Source organism: Neofelis nebulosa, chromosome 13 (genome assembly GCF_028018385.1).
Source record: "Neofelis nebulosa isolate mNeoNeb1 chromosome 13, mNeoNeb1.pri, whole genome shotgun sequence".
Taxonomy (NCBI): Eukaryota; Metazoa; Chordata; class Mammalia; order Carnivora; family Felidae; genus Neofelis; species Neofelis nebulosa.
This window is the reverse complement of record NC_080794.1, coordinates 56,460,708-56,482,604: the sequence shown is the minus strand read 5'-3', so window position 1 is coordinate 56,482,604 and position 21,897 is coordinate 56,460,708. Positions and strand designations below refer to the sequence as shown.

The window sequence follows — 21,897 nt, the reverse complement described above, 5'->3', positions numbered from 1 at the left end:
CACACACACACAAAATCAAATAAATGATGCTAGATCCTAGGTGTGTTTTGGTCTGGGTGTTCAAAGTGGCTTGATAGACTAGAGAAAAAAGGGGGGAAAAGAGAAAAATTGTTTGAATATTTGAAAAAAATGAATACACTGAAGTAGACTAAAATGAAATGATTGCAGTAAAATAGAATTTGAAAAAATTTACACAAAAGTAAAAAATACAGTAGAAAAAAATTAAAGAAAAATATTTTTAATAAAAATTGAAAATAGAAATGAATTTTCTCTTTCTGTATTCAAGAAAAAGAAGAGAAACAAAAAAGAGAAAAAAGAAAAAAAAAACAAAGAAAATTGGATAGACTGGCTAACAGAGTGAAATACGACTTAAATCACTTCATTTTCCACTAGAAGTCAAACTATGAAGTGCTTTATAGTCCATAAACTAAGCAGCAGTGAGACGTGTTCTTGAAGAGCGAGGTTGGCCCAGTTGGGTGTGGCTTAGTGTAATGGTTCCATTCCCCACTAGATGGCACTGCTTAGCTTACTGGGGTGGATTGTTATGGCGCTTGTAGGTGCGTATACACCGGAGTGGTGAAAATTACGTCACCCAGCTACCCAGTCTCTACTATTGGAACTCTGTTCTCCCCAATCAGCAACTGTGCACCTGTCCTTTGTCCTCGGCTTCTGTCCACTCCCTGCTTTTACACAGTCCATGACCAAGCCCCAGGCAGCACGTCCCTCCCGAGTTTTGTCTCAGATGTGGCTGTTTTTCCTGGCCCCTTTCATCTGAGGGACTGTGGCTTTGACCCGTTCGGCCCCTATGTGGAGGGTCTCACCGAGCAATGGCCGGGTGCTGGCCGCACCCAGGAGCGCTTGCGGGACCGTGCTGCTGCAGATGCCCAGAGACTGTGACCAGGTGCCAGCCCGCCCCAGAAAAAGTTTGCGAAATAGTGTAGCAGCAGCATTTCAAGGATTATGAGAAATCACAACACACATCTGGCACCAGGCTTCACCCTTAATGACCTTGTTCCAGCACCAGTGAATGTGGCTGTTCTCTGGGGTCTGCTGGGACCAGATGGCCTCACATCCTCCACCAAATGTCCTTCCAGCAGTGGAACTGGTTATCCCCGTGTGGCCTGAGAACCTCCCAGACCCCACTCTGCTCCTGGGGATTCACCCTTCCCAACAGAGCACCTCCAGGTATCAGCTGTGGAGTTTCAGACTCTGTGCTCCCTGTTTTTTATAGTCTTAATGGAATTTAAACTTTCTCCTTTCTCCTTTCTCCCTTTTTAGTTCAGTCCCTGTGGCTGTTTCCAATTTTCCACTTTCTCTCCAGCTGCTTTCAGCGGGGGGTACTTTTCCCATATTCTCTCCCATGGTCTCCACCCTCTCTCTGCATGCAAAAGCAGCTCCCTGTCCTCCGTGGCTTTTCTTTCCCCAAGTTCATCTCTCCATGCCATGTACCTGCTGAATTCTGTGGTTCAGGCTGTGCAGATTGTTGTGTTAATCCTCAGATCAGTTTTCTAGGTGTGAAGGATGGTTTAATGTTGGTCTGGCTGTATTTCATGGATGTGAGACACACAAAAAACCTCCATGTTGTTCTGCCATCTTGGCTCCTCCCCAAAGTCTTTTTTTTTTTTTTAAGTAAAGTCTCTAGGGGGTGCCTGGGTGGCTCAGTAGGCTAAGCATCCTACTCTTGATTTCAGCTTAGGTCATGGTCTCACTGTTTGTGAGTTCGAGCCCCAAGTTGGGCTCTGTGCTGACAGCTTGGAGCTTGCTTAGGATTCTTGCTCTCTCTCTCTCTCTCTCTCTACCCCTCCCCTGTGCTCATTCATGCTCTCTCTCTCCCTCTCTCTCAAAATAAATAAATAAACTTAAAAAAAGAGTAAATTTTCTATAGTTTTATAGAAACTTACTTAGATCACTTTCTCCCAAGTGGATTGCTAAGTGATTTCATATTTAATAGTCTCACCTTACTTTCTAAAGATAAAATAAGGTAGGGTGGGACTCTACAATATTTGAGCTAACTTAACTTGATTCAAAGACTGTGAATTTGACAAATAAGTCACATTCTCTTTCATTCCCTCTCTGCAATCTCACTTTCAGAAGGAAATGAGCTCACCGTATGGTTAAGTCTGTTTTCGCGTAGCCATCATACTGAGTGCTTCTCTGCAGAGCGTGCATATCCAGCTCAGGACTTCCACAGACCAGAATTTCAACCTCTTCTGGACGAAGCAGCTGCCGACAGTCATTTCCCCAAAATAATAATAAAAAGTGATGATTAAAAAAGTGAAATTGGAACTATCTTCCCTGAATCAAATTACAAAACATGTCTTCTAGTAAATCAAGCCATTTTTGTTAAGGAAAAATCTCCGTTTTTATTTTTCTATCGAGGTTAAGATATTTTTGCTTCTGAAAGTTTATAAATCTTGTCAAACTATTAGGCTCTCCCTTTTGCAAATAGTAATTAGCTGTTTGCCAGAAAAACAAGCAGATGACTAAGCATGAATCCAAATTACAATTCTCCCCCCACAGCCTGCTTGAAACTCTGAGTTACTCCAGCCTCCTCCCGATACCCCACGCACCTTCTAGGTGCATGCAGAATTTGGGTACTTGGGTTACAGTCTGTCTCATGTCGCCTACTTGTTTTTTCACCCATATAAGTTGTCTCCCACCTAAAGAGATTAAAACTTAAGAATAGAGACCATGCTATGCCATTTCATTCTTATTTTCCCTCCTTCCACCCCCACAACTACCAGTGCGTCACAGCCAAAATCCACTTAGAACTCAATAAAGTGCTCCATTTTCAAAGGTGTTTTTAACAACAAGTATGTGACAAAGGTTACTCTAAAACAAGCTCTCTTCTATAAAAATAACTCAAATGGAAGACCTTACTCCAAACCCTCATAATAAAACCGAGGGGAGATACAAATGGCATGACGGAGTGCACCCTACGTAGCTTGGGTGGAGAGCAGTGCTTCTTTAGAAAGCTATGCTTTTATCTTAGGATATTTCCGACACAGTGTTCTATATAGCAGCTGACCCATATTCACATAGCTAAGGCAAGCCAAACCAACGAGAGTTCATCACGATTCTGAAGACAAACTATTTCCTATGGGTAAATGATAACTCCGAGCTGCAGCCAGAAGCAGTTTCAGTATGTTCCTTAATCAGAAGTTGTGGCTTTCGCCCGGGAGCTTATGTGTTGACTCCGTTAAGACCTTGAGCCTATGGGATCTCTTCATCTACTCTTGAGGAAAATTCTTAAAGCCCCAAAAGAGACAGTAGAAGACACAGCACAAGGAAAGAAAAACAGAGTTGACCGGCCTTTTTTCCTATTAGAGAATTAAGGCTGAAATGAGAAAACTCTTTATTTCTAGCTCTACCTTTCAAAAGTAGAAATTATTTTCTATTTTAGAAGCTTATCTATTAAAATACTTAAGGAGTTATTTGTCGATATTATAGTATTACAAAACCTAATTAAAAGCCTAAGTTCGTTTTAAACTCACCATCAGGGCATTTGAAGCACACACACTATGAAATCCATAATAAAATGCAGCAAACTGCTTATAGATGGATTTGTTGAGAAGAAAGTCAACATAAAGCTGTACATATTCTGGAAAGCAATTTTACATCTGTTAAACAGTAAAAGTAAATGGTAAACATTAATGCATTTTAATTAAGAAATGGTGTCTAACTTACCTTTCCTATTTTGATTGGTAACTGGAATTTTATCACCACCTGGCTTTAAATTATAGGACTTAATTATTCCAAATTCTTCTTGAAAAACCTGATGGGAGATTCCAACACACGATATTTATTGCTATGGTTAATTTAATAGTAGGATTCAGTGAACTGGTCTGTGACATTTAAGAACAGTTTTCTTCCTGGTTTTAAATATAGAAACTACAGGGACAAATCCTCTCTGTTGAATACAGTTAAACACCTAACAGCTGTTCATAAACTTGTGTGGCCATTTAGATAATACACAGGTCTTTGGAGCTTTTGGAGCTATGTGGATTACTCCGATTTCCATCTCCCAATTATTGTTAGGGGAATGGAAATGAGACCATTTTGGTCTGAACCATTAGTTCCTGCTTCTAACTTTTTTCTTGTAAATGTTTAGTCATTTTTGAGAGGTGGTGGCCGGGGCGGGGGGGGGGGCAGGAGGGGGAGGGGATGAGAGGGGAAGGGGCAGAGAGAGAGGGACAGAGGATCTCAAGCGGACTCTGTGCTAACAGCAGCAACAGCAAGACTAATGTGGGGCTTGAACTCACAAACCGTGACATCATGACCCAAGACGAAGTTAGATGCTCAACTAATTGAGCCACCCAAGTGCCCCATGCTCCTATCTTCTTGTATGAAGCTAAAATAGAGGCTTATTTTTATTTTTGTTTGAGAGAAAGAGAGAGCATGTGTGCACAAGACAGGGAGGGGCAACGAGAGAGGGAGAGAGAGAATCCCAAGCAGGCTCTGCACCACCAGCCCAGAGCCCGACCTCATGAACCATGAGGTCATGGCCTGACCCGAAACCAAGAGCTGGACGCTTAACTAACAGGGTCACCCAGGCTTCCCGTTTGTTTCTTTTAGTTTTTATTAGGAGAGGCTTATTTTTAGAAGCTGAAAACTGTGAAAAAGTAACTGAGTCAAGGAAATATGACAGTTGCCTAGCAGAGTCATAGGAATTTCTTTAGGCACTCTCTTGACTGCTCATCTACAAGTGTCTACTTCACTGTCTCTGCTTTATTGAGTCAAGATCCTTTATGACAAGGAATGGTGTGTACTGATTAATCCTTGTTCATCTTTTCTAATGATAGGTGTTAAATAACAAATGGCATTTTTTCATATATGAAATACATGGTTAACAGAAAGCTATTTGCCTTTAATAGTACCTGGAACGTTGAATAGAAATCTTCTTCAACATTGCCTTCATATGACAGGAGTTCACTTAACCCATGGGCCAACTCCTGTAGAAAGAAATCTGTTACCCGTGTTTTTAAATCAAATAACGTTACCTAAAATAGTTAAGCACGTCTACTTCAGTTAACTTACATGTGAGATAGAGTCGATACACTCCAATTTTAAACTAAAGGTAATATTTGGGATATATTTTCCAGGGAATGAAATGTTTGTTAGTGATTTCTACGACATAAAAGGCTTGGAAAAACTCACTAGAAAAAGTCATATAAGAGGAAAACATCCAGTTGAAATGATGGAGGCATGACTCTGGGATCTGTTCTTAGGTAGCAAGAGTGCAGTTTCCATAGTAAATCACTGCTTTCTGCAACATTACTACTTACGAATTTGTAGTATTTAAAAAATCTGCTGTATTAGGATACATCTTTTAAGCATAAATACACACAGTTCATATACGTTAAGTGGTTCCTACATTTGTTACAGTGCTCTCCTCTCCCCCCCAAAAAGTGAGAACAGTGGAAGAAATAGTTTCCTCTAACTCATGTTATCCATGAACAAATATTTACAAACAGAAAAATTAATGCATTATTAAAAAAATTTTCACGTTTTATGAAAAATATTATAGTTTAATTTATTTTAAATTATTAGAAGAAAAGGTAAACAACAGAATAGATTTTACATACATAATACACTTTCCATTCCATTAAAGTCAGAGAATTTTATACAAATCTAGGCTGGCACAGATTTGGTATGCTTGTCATCCTTCAATTATTAATAAAAATTATGGATGCCGAAAATTATAATTGGGAGTTTGAAATCTGTAAGAACTCCAGGGACTAGTAGGTGAACCCAAGGGAAAGGACTTCTCATCTTTCAGAGGTGAAACTTTTAATGACAAAGTTAATAGGTCATGAAGTTATGTATTCAGATCTGTTTTATTTAGGACTACAGGCCCTTTATTTCCAGACTTTGTAGTCTCAAACCCCTATTTTTGTGGAGATTTTTTTTTTTTTTTACCTGTACTGTCAGTCTTAGACTCTTAACTATAATATACTATTTCTAAAATATTAGTTTCCCACATAAACTTTTTATGATTTTGTAAACGTGTAATTAAAGAAAGAGTATGTGAAGATACTGAATACTATTTTTATACACCATTTGAATACTCTGGTCTTGTTTAATACAACATATTCGGGAGTGACTTAAGCAGAAGAGATATTACAGCTGCTGATTCAAGGTTATTCTGGAGTCTCTTCTATCCTCATCTAAAACCCTCAAGTGTAATTTTCACAAGACTGTGTTGGGGGGCGCCTGGGTGGCGCAGTCGGTTAAGCGTCCGACTTCAGCCAGGTCACGATCTCGCGGTCCGTGAGTTCGAGCCCCGCGTCAGGCTCTGGGCCGATGGCTCGGAGCCTGGAGCCTGTTTCCGATTCTGTGTCTCCCTCTCTCTCTGCCCCTCCCCCGTTCATGCTCTGTCTCTCTCTGTCCCAAAAATAAATAAAAAATGTTGAAAAAAAAAATTTAAAAAAAAAAAAAAAAAAAAAAAAAAAAAAAAAAAAAGACTGTGTTGGGAAGATTTCTTATTGTTGCCACTGGACAACTCTAGCGCTTTGTCTAAGGAAACAGTCGAGTATTACTGCATTTATCACTGTATTTATTAACAGCACACACTAGGCTCCATCGTTGGATATTTCACTTACTTTCTGTACTTTTCATCCTGTGTTCACATATACTGTCCTTAAATTAAGAAACCTGTCTACTTCTACAGGTTTCTCTTTGCTTTCCTGTTACTCTTCTTAGAAACATACAGTGAACAAATGGGTAAACAAAGATTTGAATAAAAAAGCATTAAAAAATTTGTATGGGTATATTTACCCCATGTGAAATGGAAATTAGGTAGCAACTTTTAATAGGTGCTACTAATAAATAATCCATTCATAGAAATTGAAAAAAATTACCCACATTCCACTACTCTAACACAGCAGTTTTTCTTTTTTTTTTTTTTTTTTTAATTTTTTTTTTCAACTTTTTAATTTATTTTTGGGACAGAGAGAGACATAGCATGAACGGGGAAGGGTCAGAGAGAGAGGGAGACACAGAATCGGAAACGAGCTCCAGGCTCTGGGCCATCAGCCCAGCCCAGAGCCTGACGCGGGGCTCGAACTCACGGACCGCGAGATCGTGACCTGGCTGAAGTCGGACGCTTAACCGACTGCGCCACCCAGGCGCCCCACAGCAGTTTTTCTATATCCTTTTAATCTTGATTACTGCATGTATAGAAACTTAATTTCTTCTACAGCTGATCTCCTGGCATACGCAGAATCTTGATTCATTAAAGAGCCAACATAAGAATATGAAATTAGTGCAGTGAAATCTTCAGCTCCATAATATAAAACAATGTTTTGGTATGGTTATTCATAAAATATCCATTATTATTGACAACAACAACAATAAAATTAGACCTAAATGAGCCAAATTTGAATAACTTTAATCATAAAATTAGGCAATTTATTGGCCAAAACCAGTAATAAAATGAGAAGACTGGTAACAAATTTGACAAAAACTGGATATGTGTGACAAAAAAAAAAAAATCACAAAAATCTAAAATGAGACAGTAACTCAGATATCAGTCTACTCCCAACATTTTACAGATAAAAAATTAAGTGAATCATCCAGAGTCATAGCTAGTGTGTTGCAGATACAAGACCATAAAAGGGAGACCTCTCAGTTTCTTAATCAGATCCTACTCTATTAACTTGGGTAAACCCTCATATCATATTTTTTTCTAACTACTAAGTCTAATAAAAATGTGGTTTTATGCTCTTAATTGAAAATATCCCAAACGAACTTCCAAAAATGTGCCTGGTGTCAACCCACTGAGGAGTATGAAGAGTAGTTTTCTAACCAAACACGTGTTCTGGACGCGTTTCTCAACTTTCACAGGAAGGCGCCAACCCTGCACCAAACTCATCGGGCCATTAAAATACCGGGGTATTTAGATAGGAATACTTAGCAACAGAGATTCTCCACATCTAGGCTATTTGCCAAAGACTACTGAGAATTTTCTGCTGACCAATAGTTATGAAAACTCAGCTGTAAAAAACATGATCATAGGGGTTTGTCAGAAGGATATGGATAGTATCCACTCCTCTACTAAATTTTAATCTTGGATTAAATCTGATGATCAGAAATCTAATTTCTGAATTGAGGAATGTTATAAGAGACAGTACCATGAAATTCATTTGTTGTCTTCATTTTAGAGACATTTTTGCAGATACTATTAACGATACTGCACAGTATCATCTTAATAAGAATCCACAGAAGTAATCAAGTACCAAGAACTTTATTATCCCGTGTAATCCTCCATATATAAGTTTTGCTATCCCATTGTTCACATAAGGAAACTAGAGTTCAGAAAGATTAAACAACCTATCCAAGTTCACAGGACTGTAAGTGGCAGAGCTCACTTCAAAGCCTGTTCCACTATGCTGCAAGAGCTTAGGGGTGCTGCAAAGTGGGTGATGTGTCTCTATGAGGAAGGAGAAAGACGAAAAAGGGGATGGGTTCCAAAGGTAGAGAGAAACCATATTTAAAAATAAGAATAGCATTAGAAGGAGAAAGGCTTCAGGTAGAAGAGAGATGATTTAGCATTAAGGAATAAGATGCTAATGACTTTATACTTACAGGCATAATTTGACATAAGTCGTCAGTGGTCACACTGCAGATGCCTACTGGTGTATTCTGATCACTAGGAATGATGGGAGGGCTCAACAGTTTCTTGTAACAGCAGGGGGGGAAACGAATATCCAAGGTAATGCTGTTATAAACAGCTAGTCCCATAAGCTATGCATACTGAATGTTAAGCATTAACATAAAATCCATGACAACAAATGAGTTTTGAATTATGCATCAGTATATTTCTTGCACAGTTTTTTCAGATCTAACACCGACTTTAATTAATCCCACATACTTCCTTTCCTTTATTTTCCATAATATAATTCCTTGATTACCAAAAGTCATGTGAAAAGAGGGAAGGGTTCAGGTGACAGTATTTGATGATTTCCCTAGAAAAATTCCTCTAAGATCACAGTAGATAACAACTTCAGACATTTCATAAATTGTTTAACATACAAGGAAACATTTTCTAAACTTAAACAATTTTGGTGATTTTATAAGTAGCAGCAATTTATTCAGAACTCGATGCAGAACACACTAGTGATTCTGGTGATCATTTTGCTATTTTAAAACTAACTACAGACTATGTAAAGACAGCTGAACTGAATAAACCATATGGATACACGCACACAAATGCACACACATGCTACTGGTAAGCTAATAAGACGATCAGTCTCCTACAGAAATAGTTGAAAGGGCTTTATTACCTGGAGTTTACTCAAAGTGCTGAAGTTAAAAAGCTATAGATGTTATATATCTAAACCCTGCCCCACTATATATTACTTATTACTTATATGGCAGAATTTAACTTATCCATTTGCTGAAAGAGGGTTTTAAAAAATTTTTTCAATGTTTATGTATTCATTTTTGAGAGAGAGAGAGGGAGAGAGAAGAGAGAGAGACAGAGCATGCGCACAAGCAGGGGAAGGACAGAGATAGAGACACAGGATCCGAAGCAGGCTCCAGGCTCTGGACGGTCAGCACAGGGCCCGACTTGGGGTTTGAACCCACGAAAAGAGGGGTTTTAAATGTCATATTTCAACCGCCAAATAAAGACTACTATATCAAGTTATTAAGGAAATCATTAATTTCATAGGCTCAAAAGGAAATCTAAACATATGGGCTGGCTAAATTACTGAAAATAATTTTTAGAAATTGGAAGGGGCGCCTGGGTGGGTCAGTCGGTTAAGCATCTGACTCTTGATTTCAGCTCAGGTCATGATCTCACAGTTGTGAGATCGAGCCCCAAGTTGGGCTCTGCACTGAGCACGGAGCCTGCTTAAGATTCTCTTCCTCTTGTGCATGTGTGTGTTGTCTCTCTCAAAAAAAATTTTTAATCGGAAGACAGGCAGTATTTCAATTTACTAAGGCAGAACAAAAGTTAATAGTAATTTAAGGAATTGATAAGTTATTTTATAGGTAGCCATATCGACAGAGACTGAACAGTGTATTCAAGGGACAGATACTGAAAATGAGCTGTAACATACTTCTATAATTGCAATAATAACAATGATAATGACCATAATATAATTATAGTTACCATTTATGATCATCTACCCGAGTGACAAGTTCCAAGCATTTTTGATTAAAAATTTTAAAAAATCATAACTCTAAAGGCAGGTTTTTAACAGTAGGCTCATAAGATCTGCTACAGGGCACTTTCATATGCAGAGTACAGTGTTTCATTTCACAGTAAGTCAGCTGCGCTGGTTGAAGCAGGGGCGAGACAAGGATAGGGAGGTTCTGCTGGGTCACTGAGGGAGGCATCATGTAGTGCAAACAGGGTAGGGTTTGAATACCATGCGTCAATGCCCTTTTTGGTAAAAGCTATCCTAGTTTTTAAAAACTGGTATACTATGGTTCTTCATGCAATCTTCGAAACATTTTATAATTATTGTTATAGGTTTCCCTATATCATTTCTTGTAAACTCCAAAGCCTTACTGTATATAAAAATGAAGTATTTGGAATGCAATGCTGTCAGAACTACTAGCACAACAAATCTTTGGAACTGAAATTTATAAAGTGAAAATACGTTATAGAACCAACTACATCTTCTCAGTTGTCATGTGTGTTCTCAATTTTTACTTCTCCTCACCTTTGATAGATCTCTCACCTACGTACATGATCACAATCCATGTGATCTCACAACCATCTCACATTTTTCCTATATATTATCGTGCTTTTTGGGCATCAATCTCACTTTCTATAGTTTTGTCATGTGTGTGCATGTGAGATAAAGACACATAATAATGCGATAGTAGTGGCTATAATAATTTAATTTAGATTTAATAAATTAACTTGAAATATGCAGCATATGTAAATATGCTTACTGTGCTTGCTCTTTTGGGTAATGATTGGATAGAAACTAATGCCTATTTGCCAAAGAAGCTCATGACTTAATGTATAATACCATTCTAAAAATGTGATGGCTAAGTAAGCTCTAATACTTCATTATAAATATTAGAAAGTCAAAATATCAACCAAATCTAAGCTGTGATAAGAATGTAAAGTATAACAAACATATATATCAGGGAATTCAAACAACTCATACTCATAGTATAGTGAGAAGCATCTGTGACTCAGGCCTTCAATGAAACTGGAACGTGCAACAAATGATTACTGTAGATAATACAAAATAAAACCATGGGTCTAAGAGCTGGTAAGCGTTCTGTTTTGTGGAACTTGGCACTTCAGACCTTTGGACATAACAACATATACAAAATTTCAAATTAAGTTTATTCTCTTAATGTGTGGTTTTCTCCCTACTACCTTTTCTTCCATCTACTCTCTCAGTTTTAATATACAATCCTCAGGATTTATTACAAGTATAAGAGACATTCCAAGCCCTCTCTAAGGTCATTCCTGACTGCTGAAGGTGTCCTCCCTAACTCCCGGGGTGCCCTCTGCTTCAATCAAGGCCCCCCACACTGCTCTGTAACAAGCCCAGCACAATGCAGCCCGTTTTCTAGCCATTCTCCCAGTCACTCCAGCCCTGTGCTAATCAGATAGAATGGTTCCATTTTTAAATCTCTATCTTCTCTGGGAAGAATACACTGACCCTTCCTTCTCCAAACTCCTTACCACTTCGTGTCAAATAATCATGTGACTCTGAGAATTGATGACCTTGAATTGGTGGTCATCTGCCCATCTAGAGGGTAACCTTCTTAAAGGTGGATATTCTTCTCTCTTTTAAGCTAGTTATCTCCAGTGCTAGCTCACTTATTTACTCTTCCCTCCTTTCTTCCACCGACGATTATATTTCTTAGAATTAAAAGAGCTAATGCGGTAGGTATCTTTTCCAATCTCCTACCCAATGCAGGAATGCCATCTTCAGTACACCGGAGAAGCATCAGAGGATGTAAATTAATTTACATAATTAAAAAACACTTTAAATAACAACATATACTTTAAATATTCCCACTCTATTCAATTTAAAATTTTTATGGATGTCTCAGGATTTGGGGGAATATTAAAGACGTAGATTTAATTTCCACAATTTCAATTTATTAAACTCAGTGAAATAAGCACAAGGTAAAAGAACAGAAAAATAGCTCATTATGAATGGGAAAGATACTTTTGTTTTAAAAATATCTTAATTTTCTAATAATTTAAATAATATATGAAACAAGAACTGTTTTTATTTTGAGATCACGTTTTCAGAGAAAAATATAAAAAATTCATAATTCCTTTCAATTTAGTCTGCTGACATATAACTGTGATATACTGTGATACTGCAAATGATTAAAAGTCTATTAGCAAATTGGACAAGAATATTTAATCTGCAAGACTTAATGAGGAGTTTTCCAAAATTCTGATAAAATTTAAAATTTCTAGTCTACTAGCACCTCCTAGTGGAAAGTTTAAAGGATACAATTCCAACCAATCGGAATTCAGAATAGTTATCACATTTAAAACTGCTAAACCAATGGCAGTGTGAATCCTTGTGATATGTAAACATGCCTGAAAAAAAAAAAAAAGAAACATTTCATTAACATGACTGATTAAAAAAAATCAAAGTACTAAAAATGTACATGATATCTCAACTATTAGAAGCAAAACATTTCAGCAACAGTTATTGTTATAAACCATCTTTCATGGTAAAATATATAAAATATATACACAAAGAGTATGTGAGAACATTTTACTGTTTATTGGTATCCTGAACGAAGGGTATATATGCATTAAAAAGATAGAAACTAAATTAATCAGTTGATTTTCTTTTATAAAAACAACAATGTATAATTTATAAATTATGATCAAAATTAATTACGAGGATTATCTGGAGATTTTAATTTATCCATGTCATCTCTATTTTCCATTGCCAGAAAGAGGTTATATCTACATATATACAAAATAAAAAGTAAGAAAAACACTTAAAACTGTTTGAAGAAGAATATTTTATAGATACTAAGGACTGTATAGGTGTTTTCTCTAAATAAAAAATAAAATTTAAATTTCAAGTTTACTTTTGTCTTAAAAAATTAATGAATTCTTATTTATGAAAATGGCTCACAATCTAACGAAAAAGCCCTCAGCTATTAGTGTAAAGCAAGCTGCCATCTTGTTTCTAATTCTGAATGTTCTTTATTTCAATGACAAATTTTCATGAGTTTGATTTATTCAGGAAAGAGGTGGATGTTGCCTTGCAAATATACACTTACAGTCTTTATACATTTTGTGTATGATTCCCAGTAAGGTAACAAACATTTTGATCATCAATTTGGTCACTTTTAAAAATATAAACAAAAATCCTTAAATTATTCAACATTTTTGGTTGACAAAAAAAAAAAAAAACCAAACAAACCTATAAAGTCATAGGGTAGGTGAAAAATAAGTCACTACTTGAATCTAACAATTATGAAGAAACACCAGTTCATAAAAATTAAATGCTCACCATAATCTGGATGAAAAATTTGGCGAATTAGAAGAAGGAACCATTCTTTGGTCAAGCCACCCATATCCAAACCAGCTTCCCCTACAAACGTAACTTTCAACTTCTTTTTTAAGTCTGCTCTTTTCCGGGTTAACTATTTGAAGAAATTATATTATAGAGAAGAACAAAGAGCAGTAAAAAGGAAATTAACCTTTTCAATTCTGGGAAATGTGGTAAGCAATCTTTATCTTTCTTTACAACGTCATAAAACTCACTCCATTCATCCATTCATCCTGTAATTTGTCAGATACTATGTGAATTAAGCATTATTATGTCTGTCATATAGATTAAGAGAAAGATTAAGAGAGATCAAGTACTTTGCCCAAAGTTACTGTCTCCTGGGTTCCTACACTGCCTCCAAGATTTTAATTTAACAGGTTATATCATAAAATAATTAATTTCCTTTTCTTTAACTTTCCTTCCTGATTTTAAAAATCACATAATGACATCAGCCATTATCTTATAACAGCCACATGAAGATCTGGCTGAAGCACTGTAAACACATGAAGCTCTGTAATATACACATATACATACAATCAAAGTACCTCTGAGCCTGAGTATACTTAACATACCCTGTAGGTCAGACCTCTATAGATGAGTAATCTGAGGCCTGGAGAAGTTAAAATGACTTGTTACCCACCCAACCAGTAACAAAGGTGGGTCTAGAATCTAAGTTACATATTCAGAAACACGAATTACTCATTTTCAGTGTTCAACACAAAATCCTTTTCTGGGGAGTTAACAACAAACCATTAAGAAACATAAATAATGAACACAAGGCTTAATTGTGAATACGCGACTGATTTTAACTATGATATCAAAATATAAGGATGCACACCTACTGGCATACAGAAATGAAAAAACAGATTACTAAGATTTCAGTAATACACCATGTTGTAGAATTTATTTAAAGTTTTAATCAATTAGTTCCATGTTGGAATAAATGATCTATACCTCATCAAGCGAATCACTAACCAGATGTGTCCGTCTTACTTTCATATTTAGAAATAGCATGTTCATATCAGGTCTCTGTCTTCGAGATACTTTATCCACCAGACTTTGCTGATTAAAAAAGAAAAGCAAACATTTTACTTTTTAGTTTTTACTTAGACTATAATTTCATTTAAAACATTTAAGCACTTGACTAAAAATCAGTTGTATCCTTCTCTATGCCCTCTCTCATATAAATATTTTCATAAACTCAATTTTACAAATTATTATTATTATATATTTATATATATTTTTTCATTTGAAATAATGATAACCAAATGGGGTCCAAAAGGGAGGACCAAAAATAATTCACCTTCTATAGTAAAGTATGTTGCATATCAGTTTCCATATGTCTCATCTCTTAAATGGTAAGTCTTTCTGTCCAATAGATACAAAGTGGGAACATTTGAAATGAGGTACATACTACTGATGACAAGCTTGGCTTAAGCTTTTTAAATGGTACTGAATTTACTCTAAAAGCACAATTAGTCTACTTTTAGAAAATAATTTGTCAACATTTATCAGAAACATTAATAAGGTCCATACCCTTTGTCCCAATAATTCCAATTCTGGGAATTCTAAACACAAAAACAAAAATATAAATTCTATTTTATACAGTGAGATGTTCATCACAGCATCACCTACAAAAGTGGAACTTTAGAAATATTCTATATATGTATTTATATAATGGAATCTAATACTATTAAAATGGATGGCTATAATTATATAAATGCCATGAAAATATCCAAGAAAGGTACAAGTGAAAAAATAAGGGAACAAAAGTGTGTATACAAAATGGTTTCAACTCTATTGCCTTTTAAAAATAATACAGAGAAGGAATAGCAGAAGAAAATTTACCAAAATACTAACAATTGTTATGTTTGGCTAATGGAAATGTAATTTTAAAAAATCTTTTTTTCATGGTTTTTCAAAATACAAGTAATGAGTATGTAAAAAACACTTAAGATATCTATTAGAAATACATAAATATTTATCATATAGCATCTACAAGCTTGTATAATTTATTTAATTAATTTTATATAATTTACCTAAATAATTTTTATCAGACTACTTCATCTTCTTTGGTAGTAAAGGAAACTTACTCTACAGACTAGAGATGAACATTTCAGACATTTTAAATACATGCAGCAAAGTGCTTTAGTAGATAAAATTTTAATACCAAAAATCTACATAACACTGTACTCATGATTTTATAGATTCCTATAATAAAACACTCTGATTCAGAGCACTTCATCTCTGTATTTCCAATTCTGAAGACTTTTACTTTTTATTTTTGTTTCCTATTTTAGAAATTTTATTCTTTTTAAAAATTTATTTGTCTAAGTGATATAACGTACAGCATAGGGAATATAGTCATGACACTGTAAAAACTTCATATGGTGACAGATGGCAACTAGACTTATCATGGCGATCATTTCATAATGGGTAAAAATATAGAATTACTATGATATACATCTAAAACGAATAGGATACCGTATGTCAGTTACACTCCAATTAAAAAAATTATTATATTTTTTTTAGTTTCACATTTACAGGGTAAATATTAGTTAACATACAGGGTAATATTAGTTTCAGGTGTAGAATTTAGTGACTCATCACTTATATACAAACCCAGTGCTCATCACAAGTGTCCTCCTTAATGCCCATCATTCATTTAACCCATCTCCTCCAAACTCCCCTCCAGCAACCCTCAGTTTGTTCTCTATTGTTAAGAGTCTGTTTTATGGTTAACAATAAACCATAAAACCACGTTTTATGAACCACGTTCATTTGTTTTGTTTCTTAAATTCCAAATAGGAGTGAAATCACATGGTATTTGTCTTTCTCTAAAGGTTTTTAAAAGTGTTTTTCTTCCTTCTCTGGGTCTTCCCTTTGATACTCAAAAAGATCTATACTCCTGGGGTAGTATCCTACTGTCCTCTTTCCTATGTTCTGTTCCCAGTCTAGCTCCTGGAAAGCCATAGCTCTGGAAATAATCAGCAAACAAATTTATACTAAGATGCTAATGGGAGACAAGGTTTAGTGGCTACTCCTCCCATCAGGAACTAATATTTAATAGAAAATACTTCAAACAAAAGAAGTAAGCCCCAAATGGTAGAATTTGGGACACAGTCTGATGAGGAAGTTATTTTTGTTGGGCAAGCTCTTTCGCAACTTCAGATAAGCTCTTGTTTACATTAACTACTTGTAAGGCTGTCTGTCCTTGGGTCAAAATGATCACCAGTCATTAATTCCAAGTGGTGTGACAATTTACAAGTTAAAATGTTGGGAAACACCCATAATAACACATAATTCCACTTAAGTCTTCAATCTCTACTCATTTGTGTCCATTCTCTGTGGAAGACGCCTGTGACAGCGTCTACAGCTGCCACTCTCCTTTTAATTAGAAAAAAGTTCCACAGAAGATATCTGATGTTTCAAAAATGAGTGCCACAGCAGAAAACTGCTCAGAGGAACTAAGGGAAACTTCTATCTAGCTCTTTCAAACTTTTTGTTTTTACAAATGTACAAAATCATAGCCCTAGGTAAAAAAAAAAAAAAAAAAGTACTAAAATTGCATACAATTGTAACTATTGGCTGCATTTATGTTCTGTTCCCAGTCTACCTCCTGGAAAGCCATCACACTGGAAATATCCAGCAAACCAAGTTATACTAAGTTGCTAATGGTAGACAAGGTTTAGTGGCATAAAACTGCATAAATGCAACTAATAGAAACTGCCAAAATGAGTAGCTCTATAGACTAATATTTGAGCCAATATCTACCCAAGATTAAGTAATAATTCTGATGCCAAATATACCTGTTTAAATTTACTTTTCAGGGGGGTACAGTGGCTTTGGAACTCCCTTGGTACACACAGGCAATAACGTTTCTTCTAATATTCTCATAGTCAGTGTAAGCTGACTCTGGGATGTCACCAGTCACTCAAATCTTTTGTCCTGCTCTGTGACAGAAAAAAATACTCACCTTCTGGGAACTGAATTACTTAAGAATAAACATTTCTTATTTTTAAAAGCATTTTGAAGTATTATAATTTATACTTTAGAATTGTTTTTATATTCTTGGACAAGACATGGAAATCATTTCTTTTTATTCTGAGGATCTCTTTTTATCTTTAGAAGACTACAGCCAACCTTTCTTCTAATTTTTAAAGTAGTGTCATGAAAGCAGATACTCCAAATATATGAGCATTTAAATATATAGTCTAGCATTCTAATAAAAGAAAATCTGCTCCTTCAGAGCAGTATCTATTAGATAGATCTGTATCTATTAGATAAAATACGTAGTTTTCCTGCGCTGTGCTGAACCACAGGCGGCAGGGGTGGTAAAGATAGGCCCAGAGATCAACTTCATCCGAACGCACGATGTGCCTACAGCCAGTCTGACTACCATCCCAGTTTCTATGGGTCTCCATGCATTTTGGTTCCCTGAGAATCGATAAAATGTCTTTCACTTTTTTTGGACTTATTTCCCAGTTTCCCAACATTGTACATCTTATAACTTTCGGGTTATTTCTGTTGGATTTTCATAAAACCTAGGGAACATTCCAGTGGTTTGAGAGGTTTGCTCGTAAGGACACGCCTGGCCTTCCTATAGTTCCCACCAGTGCTCTGACGGCTGCCATGGAGCTGGAATATGGTCTCCACAGAATGGCATCCAACAAGTTCCCAGTACTTTGCATCTGTGAGAGGCTTCTAATCTTCCTGCTCTACTCACAATACAGTGAGAATTTGATGAGGGCTATCTCTTTCTTGTATAGTGAATAGGTTTAAGCACTTCTGGGGGGAGTTAGAAAATGAATTTTACCTTGAACATTTCCTGATTATGCTAGAACAATTCACAAGACACTTGATTTATTTATTAAATTATGTACTATATTGATTATAGTCAGCATAAATACGTTTTCGTAGCTGGCTTACCCTTGCGATGCTTATCATCTGTTGCTCTGAGTCTCTTTGAATAATGATTTTTTTTGCAGCTATAGAAATAACGAATGGGTACTGACAGAAGGAAAACCTGCTCAACAAGTAAAAACAGAAAAAGCAAAATGGTGTATTTTTAGCAAAATTATACTAAGGGAATCTAAGGTACCCCTCCTAACAATATAAAACATTGCTTTTGTATTGTGTTTTGCCATTTACAAAATGATTTTATGTGTATCATCTCTTTCAATCCCCACAGCCTTGTGAAGCATAGATTACTAGATGCACGATGCTTTCATCCTCTAGAGCAAGCTACATCGAACGTTCTGAAACGTGCTCATCACTTACATGGTTTATACAGAAAATTTCAGTTTATGAATAGTCACCTGTAGATTATTACCTGTGAAAATATGGTCGACACCAAAACCAGGAGGCAGAAGTGCTAATGAAGGAGGATTAGGACAGAAAATTCATGTGTGGAAATTATTATAAAAATCCATGATTACATGGATATTTCTGATGTGCAAGCTTCATTGTATTTAATGATGTAGTTGAATTGAATGGTATGTATTTGTAAAGACACACAACATTATGATCAAAGGTCATGAATATAACTAACTTCCTTCCTGGATCAGAGCTGATCTTATGTTAATAAAAGAGCCACAAACTATCCCAAGAGAAATGCCTTTAGAGAGAACTACTATGGCAACCGTGACACTTCAGGAGCCAGCCTTTCACCAGAAGTGGCTGCAATCACTCTATCAGTTACAGCTGGAATCCATTCAAGGACAGTCAAACCCTGGGTGCAAAGAAGGCATTATGAGGAAAAAGGAGATAGCCCTAGTGTGAACCACAAATAAAGCAGCTTTCTCCAAGAGGCGACTGTCAATTAATAAGAGCTGTTCAGTACTAATGTGTAATAGTTTTGAATCACTAAGTGCTAACTAAAAATCTGGAAATAAAACAGGTACAATGAGCTTAGCAGGATATATAACGGTCTTATTCTGTACTTTCAAACAGTGTGTCTCAACGTTGTCCTAGTCATGCACATAGAAAAATGGTACTAAACAAATAAACTGATGTGTCTGCTCATGGCCAAAGGTGACTTGCTCTAGGGCTCTAGGTCCCCCTCTAAGTCCAGGCTGGCTTCCCCTAAACTGAAAGGATCATCGGATCAAAACTCCCCTGTAACTCATTCTGGTACACCAATGCTGTAGCCCAGTGGTTAGAAGAGCTCTGTATTAAAAGATGTCACTGAAATATGCACAGTAACTTTTGGAATTGTTCTGTCTACAACATTACAATTATATTAAAGGTGGAGAAAAAAAGTCTTTGTAAAATAAGTCAGCTTTGCCAAAAGAACATCCATCAAACAGAACAAGGTCCCCAGAAACAATTCTTATTTGGTTCTGAGTGTTCAGATATGGACTGAGATATGTCCATAAGGCCAGTCTATGGTTTTGGCCAATTCTAGTAGAAAGGGTCCCTGGTGGACTGAACCAATTTATAAAGTAATCTGGGGTTTTGAGGATACTTATATCCACACTATATCTCTTAATCTCCTTTAGAATAAACACACTCTCCAGGATATCACATGGTCTGGGATTAAATTATGTTTGGGACAGTCTCACTGGTTTAATTCAAACTATGAATGTGGATATAGGTGCAGTGTATTAAAGAATTTGGTCAAGTGTTTAAAAAATCTATTATACTATTGTAGTAAATACTTTGTGGTGAAGCCCCTTTGCTGTAACACCCCTTCTTTTTATATTGTGTATAAAGGATACTTTTTCTGCAGAATAAAGTAGAAAAGGAATGAAATGTATGTGTGTATGTGCACATGTGTGTGATTGCTGTGTTAGATCAGGCACTGGCAAACTCAGGCCCGTGGAACAAATATGGCCCACCACCTGTGTTTGTATAGAAAGTTTTCTGGGACACTGATGCATGCATTTATCTATATATTATCTAACACTGTTTTTGTGTTACAGTGGTACACTAGAGTTGGTGTAGTCCAAAGAGCCAAAAATATTTACCATCTAGTTCTCTAGAGAGAAAGTTTGTGACCACTGTACTGGATGATAGCATATAGACGAAGACGACATAAGAAACTTGCATACTAAGATACAACTTTTCCCTTCTTAAAAAGATGTTGTTAATCAAACCAAAGCCAAATTAACATGTATATAAACTCAAAATGTAAGAAAAAAATGCCTTAAGAAATATAATAATGTTTCAGGACTGGATATCCAAAGTTTATACATAAAGTCATATGCAGATTTAAATTTATTTTTACAAATTTAACATCCAGTCATTGTTTTGAACAGTATTTCATTTAGGTAAGTAACCAAAATGAGCTTTTGAGCGTACCTGTGAGAGTTTCCAAAGCTCTGCCAGGTGTGGTATTCTTCCATGAGATCAATGTGATCCAATGTAGAATTATAGAAATCAGTATAAGGAATAAGGGGAGGGTGAACCAAACTGTTTGCAGTATCTGTAAAGATAAATTCTAACAATGATCTTTTCCAAAATACACGTGATTCACTCTAATAAGAACACTTTAATGTCCACCAGATAGACTTTATCTAGAAATTCCTATTTTAAGCAATTGTAGTTCCGAAGTTAAAAAGTAGTTTTAAAATTATGGTCCAAATGCAGCCAATAGTTTCTTGCTTTTATAAAATAACTTGTGGTGGGGACTAGAAGACTATAGTAAAGGGAGTACACAGATGGTCACCTTCTCCCACCACTTCCCTGTCAGTGTGTTCTCTCCTAGAAATTCTCAGGAATCAATGCAAGTTCCTGTTTCCTTATGGGTCACTACTTAGCAGGTCACGTGCAGCAGATGGCCATAACCCAGAACACTGCCCACTAAAATGCATAAAGCTTTCCCATGCTTATAAATTGACTGTGAAATCTGTTATCAAAACAAGTAGATTACAACTCTTCACTTCAAAGGAAAGTTTTAAAATTTAAGAGAATGCCTCTACAGTACTTTGAGATCCTTATATAGAAACGTCCCTAATATTTCACAAAATAGAAGATAAAATCATAAAACCTACTGAGTAAAGACAACACTTTAGATGCTGATGGGATCCACCAGGAGCACTTTGTTATAGGTGGAAATTCTTCAGGCTTTGCAGGAAACAGGCGTAAGGAAATAAATTGCAGCAATCTCTCTACCAATTGTTTGAACCTCTTCTGGGATAATCTGGTAAAGATTTTGAAATAATTCCAATAAAATTCACATTTTCTATTTTGGCAATATATTTGTTAGATATCAAAGTGCATTCTGTACACATACAATTTTAGAATATCCCCTCAAATTTTATTTCTTAAATTGCCAAACATTTGAAAAGATGCAAAATCTTACCTTGAATAGTGTTTCTTGGTTAAATAAGAAATAAACACCAAAATTACTATAAAGTTAGTCTTGAGCATTTCATTTTTAAGG

The 21,897-nt window shown here is 35.9% G+C and overlaps 1 protein-coding gene across 5 annotated transcripts in view; it reads right to left on the bottom strand.

Annotated features, from left to right (window-relative positions):
- Positions 1–21,897, bottom strand: part of HECTD2 (HECT domain E3 ubiquitin protein ligase 2) — a 92,940-nt gene that overhangs the window by 10,154 nt on the left and 60,889 nt on the right. For 2 of the 5 annotated variants that reach the window (XM_058697145.1, XM_058697143.1), the window contains exons 9-19: positions 21,506–21,654; positions 20,814–20,937; positions 18,441–18,537; positions 14,466–14,573; positions 13,473–13,605; positions 12,450–12,538; positions 8,587–8,745; positions 4,878–4,952; positions 3,688–3,775; positions 3,495–3,601; positions 2,108–2,223 (exon numbers count right to left, since the gene is read on the bottom strand). In XM_058697145.1, the coding sequence (XP_058553128.1) occupies positions 2,108–2,223; positions 3,495–3,601; positions 3,688–3,775; positions 4,878–4,952; positions 8,587–8,745; positions 12,450–12,538; positions 13,473–13,605; positions 14,466–14,573; positions 18,441–18,537; positions 20,814–20,937; positions 21,506–21,654 (1,245 nt within the window). Of the gene's footprint in view, positions 1–2,107; positions 2,224–3,494; positions 3,602–3,687; positions 3,776–4,877; positions 4,953–8,586; positions 8,755–12,449; positions 12,539–13,472; positions 13,606–14,465; positions 14,574–18,440; positions 18,538–20,813; positions 20,938–21,505; positions 21,655–21,897 lie in introns of those variants that run through there. The other 3 variants (XM_058697144.1, XM_058697146.1, XR_009252443.1) reach the window with 3 other exon arrangements.